Source organism: Schistocerca cancellata, chromosome 1 (genome assembly GCF_023864275.1).
Source record: "Schistocerca cancellata isolate TAMUIC-IGC-003103 chromosome 1, iqSchCanc2.1, whole genome shotgun sequence".
Taxonomy (NCBI): domain Eukaryota; kingdom Metazoa; phylum Arthropoda; class Insecta; order Orthoptera; family Acrididae; genus Schistocerca; species Schistocerca cancellata.
The window spans coordinates 938326667-938343558 of NC_064626.1; the positions used below are offsets into that span (position 1 = coordinate 938326667).

The 16892-nt window shown below is 42.7% G+C and overlaps 1 protein-coding gene across 1 annotated transcript in view; it reads left to right on the forward strand.

The window, feature by feature from the left end:
- Positions 1 to 16892, forward strand: part of LOC126191492 (eIF-2-alpha kinase activator GCN1) — a 271290-nt gene that overhangs the window by 74829 nt on the left and 179569 nt on the right. Inside the window, exon 9 of the mRNA XM_049932385.1 lies at positions 3250 to 3405. Coding sequence (XP_049788342.1) covers positions 3250 to 3405 — 156 coding nt within the window. The remainder of the gene's footprint in view (positions 1 to 3249; positions 3406 to 16892) is intronic.

Genomic DNA, 16892 nt, shown 5'->3' on the forward strand with positions numbered 1-16892 from the left:
AAGGAGCCACTGGCTCCGAACACTTGCCAGTCATGACAGTCTTTTATGTGTGTGTTCTTCTGACGCTTGGTGAGCAGATTTTTGATCTATCCAATTAAATAATTTTGTTGATAATTGATTGTTTTCATTTATTTTTGGAGATGTGGGGGTTACAATATTCAATCTCGCTACGGCAACCCTTTGTTCACTAATCCCTGTATTTGTTTTGATGCTTGTTATTAGCTCAGGATTACTTGTTGCTAAGAGGTCAAGTGTGTTTCCACTACCATTTACTATTCGTGTGGGCTCATGAACTAACTGCTCAAAATAATTTTCAGAGAATGCATTTAGCACAATTATGATGATGTTTCATGCTTACCTCAAGATTTATATATGTATTTCACCAACATATTGATGGTAAATAAAAGTCAGCATCAACTATAATTCTATTAGCCAGGTACGTGTTTGAAATCAACCTTGAGTTTTCTTTGAACCTTTCAGCAATTGTATCATCTGAATTGGGAGGTCGTTAAAAGGATCCAAGTATTATTTTATTCTGGTTGCCAAGAATGACCTCTGGCCATACTAACTCACAGGAACTATCTACTTCAGTTTTGTGACAAGATAAACTACTTCCTAACAGAAACAAATGCACCACCGCCAACTGTGTTTAGCCTGTCCTTTCAAAACACCATTAGGTTCTTTGCAAAAATTTCAGCTGAACTTATCTCCGTCTTTAGCCAGCTTTCAGTTTCTATAACGATTTGAGCAGCAGTGCTTTCTGTTAGCACTAGGAGCTCTGGTACTTTCCCAACACAGCTATGACTGTTTACAACTGTTATACCTATGGTTTCTGTATCTGCATTCTTCCTGTGTGCTGCCTGCACCCTTTGTGACTGAAGCCCTTTTTGTATTTTCATGTCCCCTAACCTAAAAAACCGCCCAGTCAATGCCACAGAACCCCTGCTACCTGTGTAGTTGCCTCCTGCATGTAGTGGACTTGTAAGCTGTTCAGCGGAAATCTGAAACCCAACCACCCTATGGTGCAATTCGAGGAATCTGCAGCCTGCACAGTCGTAGAACCGTCTGAGCCTCTGATTCAGACCCTCCATTCAGCTCTGTACCAGAGGTCCGCAATTGGTCCTGTCGACTATGCTGCAAATGGTCAGCTCTGCTTTCATCTTGCAAGCAAGACTGGCAGCCTTTACCACTTTTGTTTGCCATTCAAAATGAGAGAGGCTCTCTTCCAGTCCAAAGCGACACACATCATTGGTACTGAAGTGAGTCACCAAATGCACTTGGCTGCACTCTGTTCTCTTCATGGCATCTGGAAGGACCCGTTCCACATCTGGAATGACTCCACCATGGAATGCACATTGACTTTCTTCCCCTTCTTGCCACCCATGTACCTAAGGGGTCCCTATAATGCACCTAACGTTCGAGGCCCCAACTGTCAGTAATCTCACCCTCTGTGATAGCCCTGATCTTGCAGGCTGAGAGGTTTCCTCTGAAACAGGACAGGCAATTGCATCTGGCTGAGGTACAGTGTCAGCCACAGACAGCACCTGGATCCTGTTTGTCAGCCTAACCAGGGAAGCCTTACATGCGGCACCCTGGGAAGTCTTTTGCCACCTGCCACACTGCAGGGTGACTTCCCTCTTGACCACAGGTGTGTGGTCACCTCAGTGTGAGCAGTAACTGGGCAGGCCACTGGTGAGGATTGATCGGAGGACTCAGACATGCTGGATGTCAGTTAGATCTCCATGGCCGGCTCACAACAGTGGTGCCCATCCACTGCAACTTCAAGCTGTGTAACCGAAGCCTCCACAGCCTGGAACTTTCAGCGAAGTGTCACCGACTCAGCTCGTATCCACACACTACAATCGCAGTCCCTATCCATACTAAGGACTGTGGAAAACTGAACTACCGAGATAAATGGACTATTGGCGCGTACTGTGGAACTCTACTTTAAACCCTGACAAAAATGCAGGAACTGTATCTAATAAATTAAATTAATATGCAGAGATTCAAAAACCAAACTACCAAAACACTCAGGTGAGACTAAATAATTCTCCCTGATTAGGAACTTGTAATACGTCACAAAATCGGTTTACTTTCCGACACAAATGAAAATGCGAGGATTGTGGCTATTAGATATTAAATTAACAGATAGAAACTCAAGAAACTAAACCATCAAAGCATACAGATGAAATCATATAATTTGCTCCTGGTTTTTCTTAATTTATGGTAAGTTTTTAGCTTCATGTCCTGCAATATATGTTAATGGCATAAACTTAATTACATGAAAATGGCATAAAAGGCCAAAACCTGGGTCATAATTGAATAAAAAACAGTACAGTCAAATGACGGTGTGTTCATTTAAAATGTATTGTATGATTGTTGCTCAGCAACAGGAAAAACTGTTTAAGAAAATAATAGCGTAAGTGCACTGATAAAATAAAATGATTTGTTCAAAAGCAAGTTTGCAACTTCCCTGGAAAAGAAATACGGTATTCATGTCTCCTCCTAAGTGTAATGAATGGTAAAGGTATATAGAACATAAATGCACAAACTATCATAAACTGAGATTCTCTTGGGAATAGGTATGTTACTAATAACTAGAAGAGACAGGAAGGCTAATAAATGAATATAGTAATAGATAGGCATTGATAGTGGCATAGTAATGTATGAAATCATAGGTTATAAATATGTGGAGACATATAAAGAGTCCCTTGTCCATTAGTGGCAGCGGTAGTGGTAGTTTTTACATCACTGTTTCAACTCCCGATGAGATGACAGAAATGCTGCTAGTCTGTGAGTCAGACTTTAAGAAGCTCTTGTGCTAAATGAGTGCAATAGTTGAGCCTGTGATGTCCTGGGAACAATAAGAAGAGTGCTCTGGCACTCTGACCATCACTGCAGCTGAATGCATTGCCACCTCGACAGTGCTGTCTCATTTTCCTACAACTTCTGTTGTAGACACTGTGACCAACCGAGTTGAGGTTGGACCATTCATTCATTGTAGTATTGTCAGACAGTACTGTGTGAAATTTACATTTGGCCTGTATATGATTTTTACTCCAGGAATGATGAAACTGATTGTGCTGACAAGAACTCAGCGTTGAAGGGAAATTGGCCAAAATCTTCAAATAAGAAAGTGGATGCCTCCCAGTTAGAGAGCTCTAGATATTGTTATTGATATGTTCATGTTTGAACCAAGTTGAAAATATTTTAACATACTCTTTTGTATTTACTTGTTGTTTCTTATAGAAAGGACCTGGACTGAAGACTTCCACTGCTCCTGTTCGCACAGCTTATATTGGCTGCATGTCTGCTTGCTTTTCTGGAAATACTTTAATGCAAGGCCTGGATTTTATACCATTTCTGTTGAAAACTGTTGAGAAAGCCGTATCACAATCTGCTCAGGTATTGTTTCAGTTTCAGTATCTGGTCACATTACTTTGAGCATTAAATATTAGCACTGATATTGTTATTTTTAGCACTGTGCTCTTTGCACAATAGTTAAGTACTTTTGTTTCAAACACTATTGTATTACACTAATCTGCTTTTTGATAGTATTCTCCATTTCAGAATTTAAGAAATTTCTAGCTGCTTCAAAATAAAGAAACAGAATTATTGAAAGTTGTTAAAGCTATTTTTCATGTTAACTGATTCTTCCATTGGTTATTGGTAGAAAAACATTGCAATCAATGGAAAGCACTGTATTGCCTTTGTTCTATAGGATCCTGTAGAACATAAGCAATATAGTGCTTTTCATTTATTAAAGGTATTTCTATGAGAGGCAAATTGCTCTGAATGAAGTATCGTGACACAAACATCGGTAGCAGCCAGGAATGTGATTCCTGTGGCGGATTTAAAATGCAAACTTAAATCACACAGGTGTTGATAAAATAATATTGCGGGTAAGATAGTGGACAAATTGGATGTATGCTGTAATGAATGTGAATGTGTGGAAATATTACCTGAGAAATGAGTCAAAAATAGAAACTAGGAGGTAGTTGATCACAGTTCCATTGTGGAGACCAGTTGGAGGGGAGAGAGTGATAAATATACAGGTCAGGAAATTAGAGATGTAGAAAACTAAAATGGAGTGAAGAAAGAAGTAGTTACTGTGAAGAAAAGCTGAGATGGAAGGAATTAACATAAATTAAGGCCAGGTGGGTGGCAAGAACCAAGAACATGTTGTAGTGGTAGTTCCCACCTTGTGGTCTTCTGAGAAGCCGGTGTCTCGGGGAAGAATTCCCATGTCACATGTGGTGAAACAGACACTGATGTCATGACTGTCATGTTGTGCAGCATGCTCTGCAACAGGATATTGTCTGTTGCCTGTATACACCCTCTGCATATGCCCATTCATCCTGACTGATAACTGGATTGTAGTCAAGACAATGTAAAAGGCCAAACAGTTTTTACATAATTGCTGGTATGTGACATGTCGTATCATAGGTGGCTCCCCCTTTGATGGTATCTGTTTCACCAGCTACAGGGCTGGAATAGGTGGTGGTGGGAGGGTGCATAAGCGGGGATGGTCGCAGGGGTAGGGAGATGGGTGCAGAAGGAGCATAGGATCTGACGAGGATATTGCAGAGATATGGAGTGCAACTAAAAGTGGTGTGGTGGGCAAAATCTCAGATGGAATGGATCTCATTTCAGGGCATGGTTTTAGGAAGTCATAGCCTTTTTGAAGTAGCTGATCAATACATTCAAGAACAGGATAATACTGGGTGACAAGTGGTGTGCTTCGATGTTTTTTTCTGGAGGAATAAGCTGTACCAGGATTGGATGTGATGGCCCAGGAAATCTGCTTTTGAACTAGACTATTGGATAATTACATCCAGGGAAGGATGAAGTGAGAGTGGATGTGTATTGCTGTGCAGTATCTGCATCCAAACAAATACATTTGCCTTGAATGCAGAGGCTCTGTGGGCGAGAATATTTGACATGGAAAGGATGGAAACCATCAACATGCAAGTACTATTGTCTATTAGTAGGTTTGATGTGGACGGAAGTGTGTAGTTGGCCCTTGGTGAGGATGAGATCAACATCAAGTGGCATGGGGTTCGGAATTGGACCATGTGAAATATAATTGGTAAAGGTATTTAGAGATTCCAGGAATTTTAACAGGTCAGCCCCACCATGAGTCCATACAGCAAAGATGTCATCAATGTATCTAAAGCAAACCAGGGCCTGATGGCTTATGGATCCCAGGAAAAAAGCCCCCTCCAAGCGACTCATGAAAAGGTTGGCATGGGAAGGACCCATCCTGGTTCCCATGGCCGTACCCCTGATCTGTTTATGTATCTGCTCCTCAAACGTGAAGTAATTGTTGGTAAGTATTAAGTTGATTAAGGTGAGCAAGAAAGTATGTCATAGGTTTGGAATCAGGTGGGCATTCACTGTGGAAATGTTCAGCAGCAGGCATACCATGTATTTCTGGGTTGTTGGTATAGAGGGAGACACGGCATCAATGGTGACAAGCATGTGTGTGGTGGGAGTGGGATGGACATGTATTTCAGATCATCTAAGGAATGTTTGGTATCTTTAATGTAGGAGGGAAGTCTTAGTACTATAGGTTGCAGGTGTTAGTCAACTAAGGCAGATGTACGTTCGTTGGATGCTTTGAAGCTGGCAACAGTAGGGCAGCCTGGATGATTGGGTTTGTAGATTTTAAGAAGAAGGTAAAAGGTGTGTGGTTTGGATGGGTAAGAAGTTCTGTGGATTGAAGTGTAAGTCCTTGTGAGAGTCTTCAGGTTTTTAGCAGGGACTGCAGGTCAGTTTGCATCACAGGGATATGAAGTCTTGAAGGCAGATGTTGTATGTAAAGGCATCAGACAGCTGACATAGACCTTCACTAACATACTCGTGTCGGTCAACTACCACAATGGTAGATCTTTTGTCTGCTGGGAGGATAAGGACAGAGTCATCAGCTTTGAGGGAACGTAGTACCTAGAGTTATGCAGAGGACTGGTTAGTTATGCAGAGGACTGGTTAGTTATGCAGAGGACTGGTTAGTTATGCAGAGGACTGGTTAGTTATGCAGAGGACAGGTTAGTTATGCAGAGGACAGGTTAGTTATGCAGAGGACAGGTTAGTTATGCGGAGGACAGGTTAGTTATGCGGAGGACAGGTTAGTTATGCGGAGGACAGGTTAGTTATGCGGAGGACAGGTTAGGGTCATGTTGTAGGGACCTGAGGAAAGGTTGTGAAGCAGTGCTTTATGTGAGAATTCTTGGAATGCTTGTAAGGGATGAATCTGAGGTGGTGGTGGTGGACAAAGTTGGGATCGTGGTCTGAGCTGTTCAAGGCTGGGTTCAAAGTCAGGTTTGCTGTTGGGAAGATTTTGGGATTGGATTGCAAAGTGATATTTCCAGTTGACATTACGTGTACAGGAAAGTAGGTCCTTCACCTAAACAGCATGGTTAAATGCAGGTTTAGGGCTGAAAGTGAGACCCATCGATGATACAGGTAATTTGGAGGGGGGAGTGCTTTGGATGAGAGGTTGAGAACAGTATACTGTTGTGACTGGTTCTTGTGATTATGAGTTATTACTGGTCTGGGAGACAGTGGTGAAGGCTGTGGGATGTTAAGGAGGTTGGCCATGCTTGGTTTGTAGGTGAGGAGTGGTGGTTGGTTTTGTGGCTGTTTGGAGAGCTGCAGATGGACAAGAATGGTACACCACTGTTCAGGTAGTTTAGGAGTAGATGGGATAGTTTTTTGAGGTGAAGCCTGGCATGTTGTTACAGTCTGAAGTTGGCTTGGCAGATGATATCATCCAAGGAAACATGAGGGGCAGATAACTGCAGAATTTTGTAGGAGGAGAGAAGTGTGGTAGAGTGCAAACTGGGAGATGAGGTATATGGGTCACAGATCAGTAAGGTAAGTGCAAGAGATTGCTGTGTTTGAAATTGTAAAAGAAGGCTGGGGTAGAGTAGGATTACATCTTGAAAAAGGGACTTTCAGTGTTAGGCCTTTGGGAGCAATACCAAGGGACAAGTAAGTTTAGAGAAACAGAATGTGAGACCTTAGTTTTGATAATGCAAAAGCTTGTTTTCGAAAAGTGACAATATTGTGAAAAGAAAAGTTGCCACCCACCATACAGCGGAGATGCTGAGTCGTAGATAGGCACAACAAAAAGACTTTTACAAATAAAGCTTTCGGCCTGTAAGGCCTTCCTCAAAAATTGAAGACAGACACACACACCTTTTAAAAAATCTTTTAAAAGAAACCAACCATTTCCTCCACCGACTCTCCACAGTTCCTGTTCCTTTACCATCTACATCTACATCTACATTTATACTCCGCAAGCCACCCAACGGTGTGTGGCGGAGGGCACTTTACGTGCCACTGTCATTACTTCCCTTTCCTGTTCCAGTCGCGTATGGTTTGCGGGAAGAACGACTGTCTGAAAGCCTCTGTGCGCGCTCTAATCTCTCTAATTTTACATTCGTGATCTCCTCGGGAGGTATAAGTAGGGGGAAGCAATATATTCGATACCTCATCCAGAAACGCACCCTCTCGAAACCTGGCGAGCAAGCTACACCGCGATGCAGAGTGCCTCTCTTGCAGAGTCTGCCACTTGAGTTTGTTAAACATCTCCGTAACGCTATCATGGTTACCAAATAACCCTGTGACGAAATGCGCCGCTCTTCTTTGTATCTTCTCTATATCCTCCGTCAACCCGATCTGGTACGGATCCCACGCTGGTGAGCAATACTCAAGTATAGGTCGAACGAGTGTTTTGTAAGCCACCTCCTTTGTTGATGGACTACATTTTCTAAGGACTCTCTCAATGAATCTCAACCTGGTACCCGCCTTACCAACAATTAATTTTATATGATCATTCCACTTCAAATCGTTCCGCACGCATACTCCCAGATATTTTACTGAAGTAACTGCTACCAGTGTTTGTTCCGCTATCATATAATCATACAATAAAGGACCTTCTTTCTATGTATTCGCAATACATTACATTTGTCTATGTTAATGGTCAGTTGCCACTCCCTGCACCAAGTGCCTATCCGCTGCAGATCTTCCTGCATTTCACTACAAATTTCTAATGCTGCAGCTTCTCTGTATACTACAACATAATCCGCGAAAAGCCGCATGGAACTTCCGACACTATCTACTAGGTAATTTATATATATTGTGAAAAGCAATGGTCCCATAACACTCCCGTGTGGCACGCCAGAGGTTACTTTAACGTCTGTAGACGTCTCTCCGTTGATAACAACATGCTGTGTTCTGTTTGCTAAAAATTCTTCAATCCAGCCACACAGCTGGTCTGATATTCCGTAGGCTCTTACTTTGTTTATCAGGTGACAGTGCGGAACTGTATCGAACGCCTTCCGGAAGTCAAGAAAAATAGCATCTACCTGGGAGCCTGTATCTAATATTTTCTGGGTCTCATGAACAAATAAAGCGAGTTGGGTCAACCACGATCGCTGTTTCCAGAATCCATGTTGATTCCTACATAGTAGATTCTGAGTTTCCAAAAACGACATGATACTCGAGCAAAAAACATGTTCTAAAATTCTACAACAGATCGACGTCAGAGAGATAGGTCTATAGTTTTGCGCATCTGCTCGACGACCCTTCTTGAAGACTGGGACTACTTGTGCTCTTTTCCAATCATTTGGAACCTTCCGTTCCTCTAGAGACTTGCGGTACACGGCTGTTAGAAGGGGGGCAAGTTCTTTCGCGTACTCTGTGTAGAATCGAATTGGTATCCTGTCAGGTCCAGTGGACTTTCCTCTGTTGAGTGATTCCAGTTGCTTTGGACACTTATTTCGATGTCAGCCATTTTTTCGTTTGTGCGAGGATTTAGAGAAGGAACTGCAGTGCGGTCTTCCTCTGTGAAACAGCTTTGGAAAAAGGCGTTTAGTATTTCAGCTTTACGCTTGTCATCCTCTGTTTCAATGCCTTCATCATCCCAGAGTGTCTGGACATGCTGTTTCGAGCCACTTACTGATTTAACGTAAGACCAGAACTTCCTAGGATTTTCTGTCAAGTCGGTACATAGAATTTTACTTTCGAATTCACTGAACGCTTCACGCATAGCCCTCCTTACGCTAACTTTGACATCGTTTAGCTTCTGTTTGTCTGAGAGGTTTTGGCTGCGTTTAAACGTGGAGTGAAGCTCTCTTTGCTTTCGCAGTAGTTTCCTAACTTTGTTGTTGTACCACGGTGGGTTTTTCCTGTCCCTCACAGTTTTACTCGGCACGTACCTGTCTAAAACGCATTTTACGATTGCCTTGAACTTTTTCCATAAACACTCAACATTGTCAGTGTCGGAACAGAAATTTTTGTTTTGATCTGTTAGGTAGTCTGAAATCTGCCGTCTATTACTCTTGCTAAACAGATAAACCTTCCTCCCTTTTTTTATATTCCTATTAACTTCCATATTCAGGGACGCTGCAACGGCCTTATGATCACTGATTCCCTGTTCTGCACTTACAGAGTCGTAAAGTTCGGGTCTGTTTGTTATCAGTAGGTCCAAGATGTTATCTCCACGAGTCGGTTCTCTGTTTGATTGCTCGAGATAATTTTCGGATAGTGCACTCAGTATAATGTCACTCGATGCTCTGTCCCTACCACCCGTCCAAAACATCTGAGTGTCCCAGTCTATATCTGGTAAATTGAAATCTCCACCTAAGACTATAACATGCTGAGAAAATTTATGTGAAATGTATTCTCTCAGTTGTTCTGCCACTAATGCTGCTGAGTCGGGGGTCGGTAAAAGGAGCCAATTATTAACCTAGCTCGGTTGTTGAGTGTAACCGCCACCCATAATAATTCACAGGAACTATCCACTTCTGCTTCACTACAGGATAAACTACTACTAACAGCGACGAACACTCCACCACCGGTTGCATGCAATCTATCCTTTCTAAACACCGTCTGTACCTTTGCAAAAATTTCGGCAGAATTTATCTCTGGCTTCAGCCAGCTTTCTGTACCTATAACGATTTCAGCTTCGGTGCTTTCTATCAGCGCTTGAAGTTCCGGTACTTTACCAACGCAGCTTCGACAGTTTACAAATACAATACCGATTGCTGCTTGGTCCCCGCATGTCCTGACTTTGCCCTGCACCCGTTGAGGCTGTTGCCCTTTCTGTACTTGCCCGAGGCCATCTAACCTAAAAAACCGCCCAGCCCACACCACACAACCAACCTGCTACCCGTGTAGCCGCTTGTTGCGTGTAGTGGACTCCTGACCTATCCAGCGGAACCCGAAACCCCACCACCCTATGGCGCAAGTCGAGGAATCTGCAGCCCACACGGTCGCAGAACCGTCTCAGCCTCTGATTCAGACCCTCCACTCGGCTCTGCACCAAAGGTCAGATGGTGCCCTCCTGTTGATGCCATCCCCTTTACACTAACTTCCCTAATGCCTATGGCCTTACCGCTATTGAGCACTACCTTTCCCAATGCCCGGCAGATTCCTAACCAACAACCTCCTTCCTAGTCGCCATGACCAACTATATCCTTACCCACAATTATTTCTCCTTTGATGGCATTACCTACAAACAAATCCGAGATACAGCTATGGGTGCCCGCATGGCACCATCCTGTGCCAACCTATTCATGGGCCATCTAGAGGAATCCTTTCTATACACCCAGAATCCTAAAACCCTCACCACATTCAGATTCACTGATGACATCTTTGCTATCTGGATTGAGGGTGAGGACACCCTATCCACATTCCTCCAGAACCTCAACAACTTCTTCCCCATTTGCTTCACTTCCTCCTACTTAACCCAACGAGCCACCTTCCTAGATGTTGACCACCACCTCAAAGATGGCTACATCGGTACCTCCGTCCTCGTCAAACCTACAAACCACCAGCTATACCTCTACTTTGACATCTGCCACCTGTTCCATACCAAGAAGTCCCTTCCATACAGCCTAGCCACTCGTGGTAGTCACATCTGCAGTGACGAGCAGTCTCTCTCGAAATACACCGAGTGTCTCACTGAAGTCTTCTCAGGCTGTACTTATCCTCCCAGCCATGTACAAAAACAAATCTCCCGTGCCTTATCTTTCCAGTCCCCCAGCACCCCCCAAAGTCTCACTGTCTGGCCACAGAGGAGCATTCCACTTGTAATTCAGTAGCACTGAATTACCTTCTCCCCTGGGGTTTTGCCTACATCTCGACTTGCCCTGAAATGAGAATTATCCTGCTCACTATCCTTCCTACCCCTCCCACAATGGTACTTCACCGTCCACTGAACCTACACACAGGGTGTATACGACCCGGGACAACCGGGAGATCCGGGATAAACCCGGGAATTTTTCGGAATTCCGGGAATTTTTCATTGTTTTAGTTTTCAGTTAAATTTTTGTGATTTTGAAGAGTAAGAACCAATACTCTAATAAAGGATATTACTGTATCCCGCTTCTGCAGAATAATACTGCAGCAACAAAACATGAACGAGAGAAGAAAAACGAAAATAAAAATAAGTCGCAAAGGAAATACGTCATATACGACAATAAAACACAGTGCTCATACAAGCGTTTGCCAACTGCAAAGTGTGTCAAAGGCTTTGGGAAGAATATGTGCCGGCCGGTGTGGCCAAGCGGTTCTAGGCGCTTCAATCTGGAACTGCGTTGTCTCCTGTCTTGGGCATGGATGTGTGCGATGTCCTTAGGTTAGTTAGGTTTAAGTAGTTCTAAGTTCTAGGGGACTGCTGACCTCAGATGTTAAGTCCCATAGTGCTCAGAGCCATTTGAACCAGCCATTTTGAAGATTATGCAATGCTTCCTAACAACAAGTTGCCTCCGACGAGCATGACGTCACAACTGTTTACTTTAGATTTGTTGGAGCAGTTGTGAGCGGGCTCTTGTGCATGTGCAGTTAAGTCGCGTATAAGAAGTACCTTCTTCCGCTTCTGGCTACAGACGTGTGGTTGGGCGTCACTATCTAATATTGCCCCGGTTCGGAAATATCTGAGATCCGGGGCTGATCCACATAGCAGTCTGAGTTGCAGTGGCGAGTCTCCATGTGACCCGTGTTTACGGTTAGTGATTTTGCTGTTTCCTCTTCATTTATTGCTCTCTCTTTAAATGAAAACAAAACGGATATCTGTGGCTGTGAGCTATCAAATGAATTAAAATAAGTTCGCATAATTACGGAAGGCTAAAATATGTTATTAGTTTCAGGTTTTATCTCCACCTTTAAAAGCATTAATCGCCTTGCAGAATTGTCTGTTTGCTAAAGAAATTTGGCTTTTATTAATCTTTTCTGCCGGGCTGTCAATTTATTTGAAACGAAGTGTTTAATTTCATACTATGGGCTAGTTTCAACTGTTCGCTGCATTTCAAAAGTGCATGTTTTCATCTTCTAGCACGTATGGCATTATGCCATAATAAAGAACCAAACATGAGTTAATACAGTACAGGTACTCAAGAAAATTTACATCCGAATGTGGACATACAAATGTGCTCCTTATGCCGAATTATGCATTTTAGTATGGTTCACGAAATTCTGATGTTCTTGGAGTATCCTCTGATGTCTTGTTTCCATGACATAGTGTAAGACCTTTTACTGAAACTTCCTGGCAGATCGTACATTCTCGCACATAATTCATCTTGCATAAAAGGAAATTTACTTTGAAAGTAACACTTTTCAAACAACCATTCGCAATATTTTCCCGTGACCTGTTAGAAATAGGTTCGTTTCAGTAGTTGCCAGAGATCGCCAGAAACAGACGTCAACGCGCTTGCCCAGCTACGATGATGCAGGAAGCCGGTCTGTTCGTGTAAAATAGTAAAAGGTCTTAAGAATGAGATTTTCACTCTGGCAGATTAAAACTGTGTGCCGGGCCGAGACTCGAACTCGGGACCTTTGCCTTTCGCGGGCAAGAGCTTCTGTAAAGTTTGGAAGGTAGGAGACGAGGTACTGGCAGAAGTAAAGCTGTGAGGACGGGGCGTGAGTCGTGCTTGGGTAGCTCACTCGGTAGAGCACTTGCCCGCGAAAGGCAAAGGTCCCGAGTTCGAGTCTCGGTCCGGCACACAGTTTTAATCTGCCAGAGTGAAAATCTCATTCTTAAGACCTTTTACTGTTTTACACGAACAGACCGGCTTCCTGCATCATCGTAGCTGGGCAAGCGCGTTGACGCCTGTTTCTGGCGCTCTTTGGCAACTACTGAAATGAACCTATTTCTAACAGGTCACGGGAAAATATTGCGAATGGTTGTTTGAAAAGTGTTACTTTCGAAGTAAATTTCCTTTTATGCAAGATGAATTATGTGCGAGAATGTACGATGAATTTCTTAAATCTCAGAGCGTTTGACTCTCATTTAATAATCAAGTTTTTGAGGACGTACATTTAGAAAAATTTTGATCTCAGAAGATCAGACATTTATTTCTTCATTAAAAATTTTACTGACACATTTGTGTGATGTACCTTATAGTGTAACACGCGCAAAAAAATCAACATTATATGTGAAAGCTTAGCTTCTCTTGCAGCTTATTAATAATCGAGACCAATATTGTATGTGAAAGCTTTTCTTTTCTTGTAGTAACGCTGTGTATGTTAATTTAAACCATTAACTTTTCCTATTTGTGTGTACGCACTACTTTACAGTGATATTGCTATCGGCTGACTACATCACGTATCCTACGCTAGAAGACCTGCTGTCGTCGGCTGGCGAGATCACGTTATGAGCTATGACTGGCTACAAAAGTGCATTGCGATCTTGATTTCAACGCTTCAGAAAGTAACATGCGGCATTTGGTGGAATTTACACTTTCGTAATACGAAAATATGCAGCGTACAAGTTGCTGCACATCAAAGATCTTTCCAAAATGTATTTTTTCTCGGAGTTTGGTTTTCTAAAGGGCCGGGCAGTTCTACGCCGGTGTATAAAACCATAACCATTTAAAGGATTGGGATTGATAAGTTTTAAAGTTCTGAGGAAAAGTAGACTGTCACTTAACATGGAAAAAGTGTATTTTCACCCGGGAGAAAGTGTAATTTTAGCCGGGAAAAATCTGGGAACTTTTTTTTCTTGTCCGCGTATACACCTTGTACACAATATACTCGTCCATCCATACACAACTCCTGCTCCCAACCCCTTACCACATTGTTCATACCCCTGTAATGTACCTAGATGCAAGCCCTGTCCCATACATCCTCCCACCACCACCTACTCCAGTCTGGTCACAAACATCACCTATCCCATCAAAGGCAGGACTACCTATGAAACCAGCTATGTGATCTACAACCTAAGCTGCAACCGTTGTGCTGCATTCTGTGTGGGCATGAATGGCCACTGATAAACTGTGGCCAAGAAACAAGTAGACCACCTGGTTGGTGAGCACGCTGCCAAACATGACATCCTTCATTTCAGTGACTGCTTCACAGCCTGTGCTATATGGATCCTTCCCACCAACACCAGCTTTTCTGAATTGTGTAGGTGGAAAGTTTCCCTGTAATATATCATATGTGCCTGTAATCCTCCTGGCCTTAATCTTCAGTAGTCATTGTCTTCACCTATCTAGCCTTCCAGTTCCCATTCCAGAGTGACAGTCTTTTTGTTGTGCCACTCTGTGACTCAGCATCCCCGCCATATGGTGAATGGCAACTTATCTTTTCATTATATTGTTAAGTTCCATCCTGGATTTTCCATAGTTTGATGTTTTCGAAAAGAACGAGTGTAACATGTGGTGGGATTCATCAGGGCAAGAGAGGACGGTTTAGAGTGTTAGAAATGGTGGGAATGACGAAAACGAGAGGCAGAGGATGGAAAAAGATAGAAAAATGGAAGAAAATTTGGGAAAAATCAGAAAAATTAGTAAAAAAATCTTGACAACAGACAGTGGTTAACAAGAAGCAATGAGGGGCAAGAACTTCTAGCCACAAGAGTGGTCTATATGATCTGAAAAAGAGATTGGAAAATAAGGAGATAGGGAAAATTGTGAAAGAAGACAAAATTTTCAAAACTGCCCAGAGAGAAAGTGAAAGTCACTGAGGGTAATGAAAACTGGTTTGGTTTAGATGCATTGATGATATCTTTCTGTATGTACTCATGCTGAATCTGACCTGTTGAAATTCTTGGAATCTCTAAATACTGGGTTTCTTCTTATCCTTCACCCCTCTTCCTTCCCCTTCAACTCTTCTGCCAGAAGAAGGGAGCAAGTGGCTCTGAAAGCTTTTAAAAGTAAAATTCTTTTGCGTGTGTTTGCCCCTGCTGCCATTTGGTGAGTAGATTTTTTTATCTATCCATTTACGTTATATTGCCAATAATTTATTATTTTCATTGTTATATTAGCCCATGTGGGCATCACACCTCCTTATGCAACCCTCTTGTCAGTCTTTGTTGTCACCTGTCTTGTTCAAACTATCGTCTGTTTTTTACCTTTTACGCTATTAGTCTGATCATTTATTTATCTGTACCACCCAGATGAATCAACGCTTTGCCCCCTACATCTTTTCTAGTACCAGTTTTCATGAACATAGAGGGGTGCGTTGCCATTTGCGTATAAGAATTCCATTTGTGGTGTCACCGCCAGACACCACACTTGCTAGGTGGTAGCCTTTAAATCGGCCGCGGTCCGTTAGTATACGTCGGACCCGCGTGTCGCCACTATCAGTGATTGCAGACCGAGCGCCGCCACACGGCAGGTCTAGAGACACTTCCTAGCACTCGCCCCAGTTGTACAGCCGACTTTGCTAGCGATGGTTCACTGACAAATTACGCTCTCATTTGCCGAGACGATAGTTAGCATAGCCTTCAGCTACGTCATTTGCTACGACCTAGCAAGGGGCCTTACCAGTTACTATTGATGCTGTAAAACAAGAGCGATGTTCACCAATTATGGATTAAAGTTAAGTATTCCAGAAGATACATACGTTTTCCAACTGGAAATATCACTTTGCAATCCAATCCCAAAACCTTCCCAACAGCAAACCTGACATTGAACCCTGCCTTGAACAGCTTCGACCATGATCCCAACTTGGTCCACCACCACTACCTCAGAATCATCCCTTACAAGCATTCCAAGAATTCTTCACATCCAGCATTGCTTCAGAACCTTTCCTGAGGTCACTACAACATGACCCTCTGTTATGTACAATGCAGTTAGCTTTTCACTCTTATTAGCTCATGCACGATGTTTTAGTAGTTATCTCTGTCTTGCATATTACCCTGTTTTCCACCTTTAAGCTCTCAGGTTTTCAAATCTCATCAGGTGGAGTCCCCATCAATCAATCTTTCCTTCTCACCCTGTCCGGTAAATCTCTCCTGACTCGGGGTTCAGGGTGACTTCTCTGAACTGTATCCCTTTCCCTAAACCTCTACAGACCTTCCCCTTCACCCCTCTTCCTTCCCTTCAACTCTCCTGCCAGAAGGAGCCACTGGCTCCAAAAGCTTGTAAAAGTTAAATTGTTTCGTGTGTGAGTTCCCTGCTGCCGCTTGGTCAGGAGATTCACAATATGATGAATAATCCTAAGCTTTCAACATAAAGGTTTGATATTATCAATTGGGTTTAACCAATTTCCTTCATTGCTGAAAGCCAGCTGATTGCTGTTAGAGTTGTACACCATTAAACATCTTTGTTTAGTAATTGCTGTTGCTGTTAAAGGTACTCTCAGTATGCAGGTACAAAGTTGCATTCCTAGCAGCAGACATCTCAGTTTAATGCATGGTTTAATTGCTAGACGTAGGTCTTGTAACATTACAAATCTCCAGAGCCACAGAAGAATCACAGTAATTTTGTGTTTTGCTTCATAAAAATGAGAATGAAGCATTTCACAAGTATTATAAAATTCTTAGTTGTAAGTTACTTAAATAAAGACTAATACTCATCTTGTGTCCTCATTATTATGTTGACAATGGAGGTTGCAATTCTCTTCACTGCATTCTCCATCTACCTGGGTTTTTAGTGTGTGGA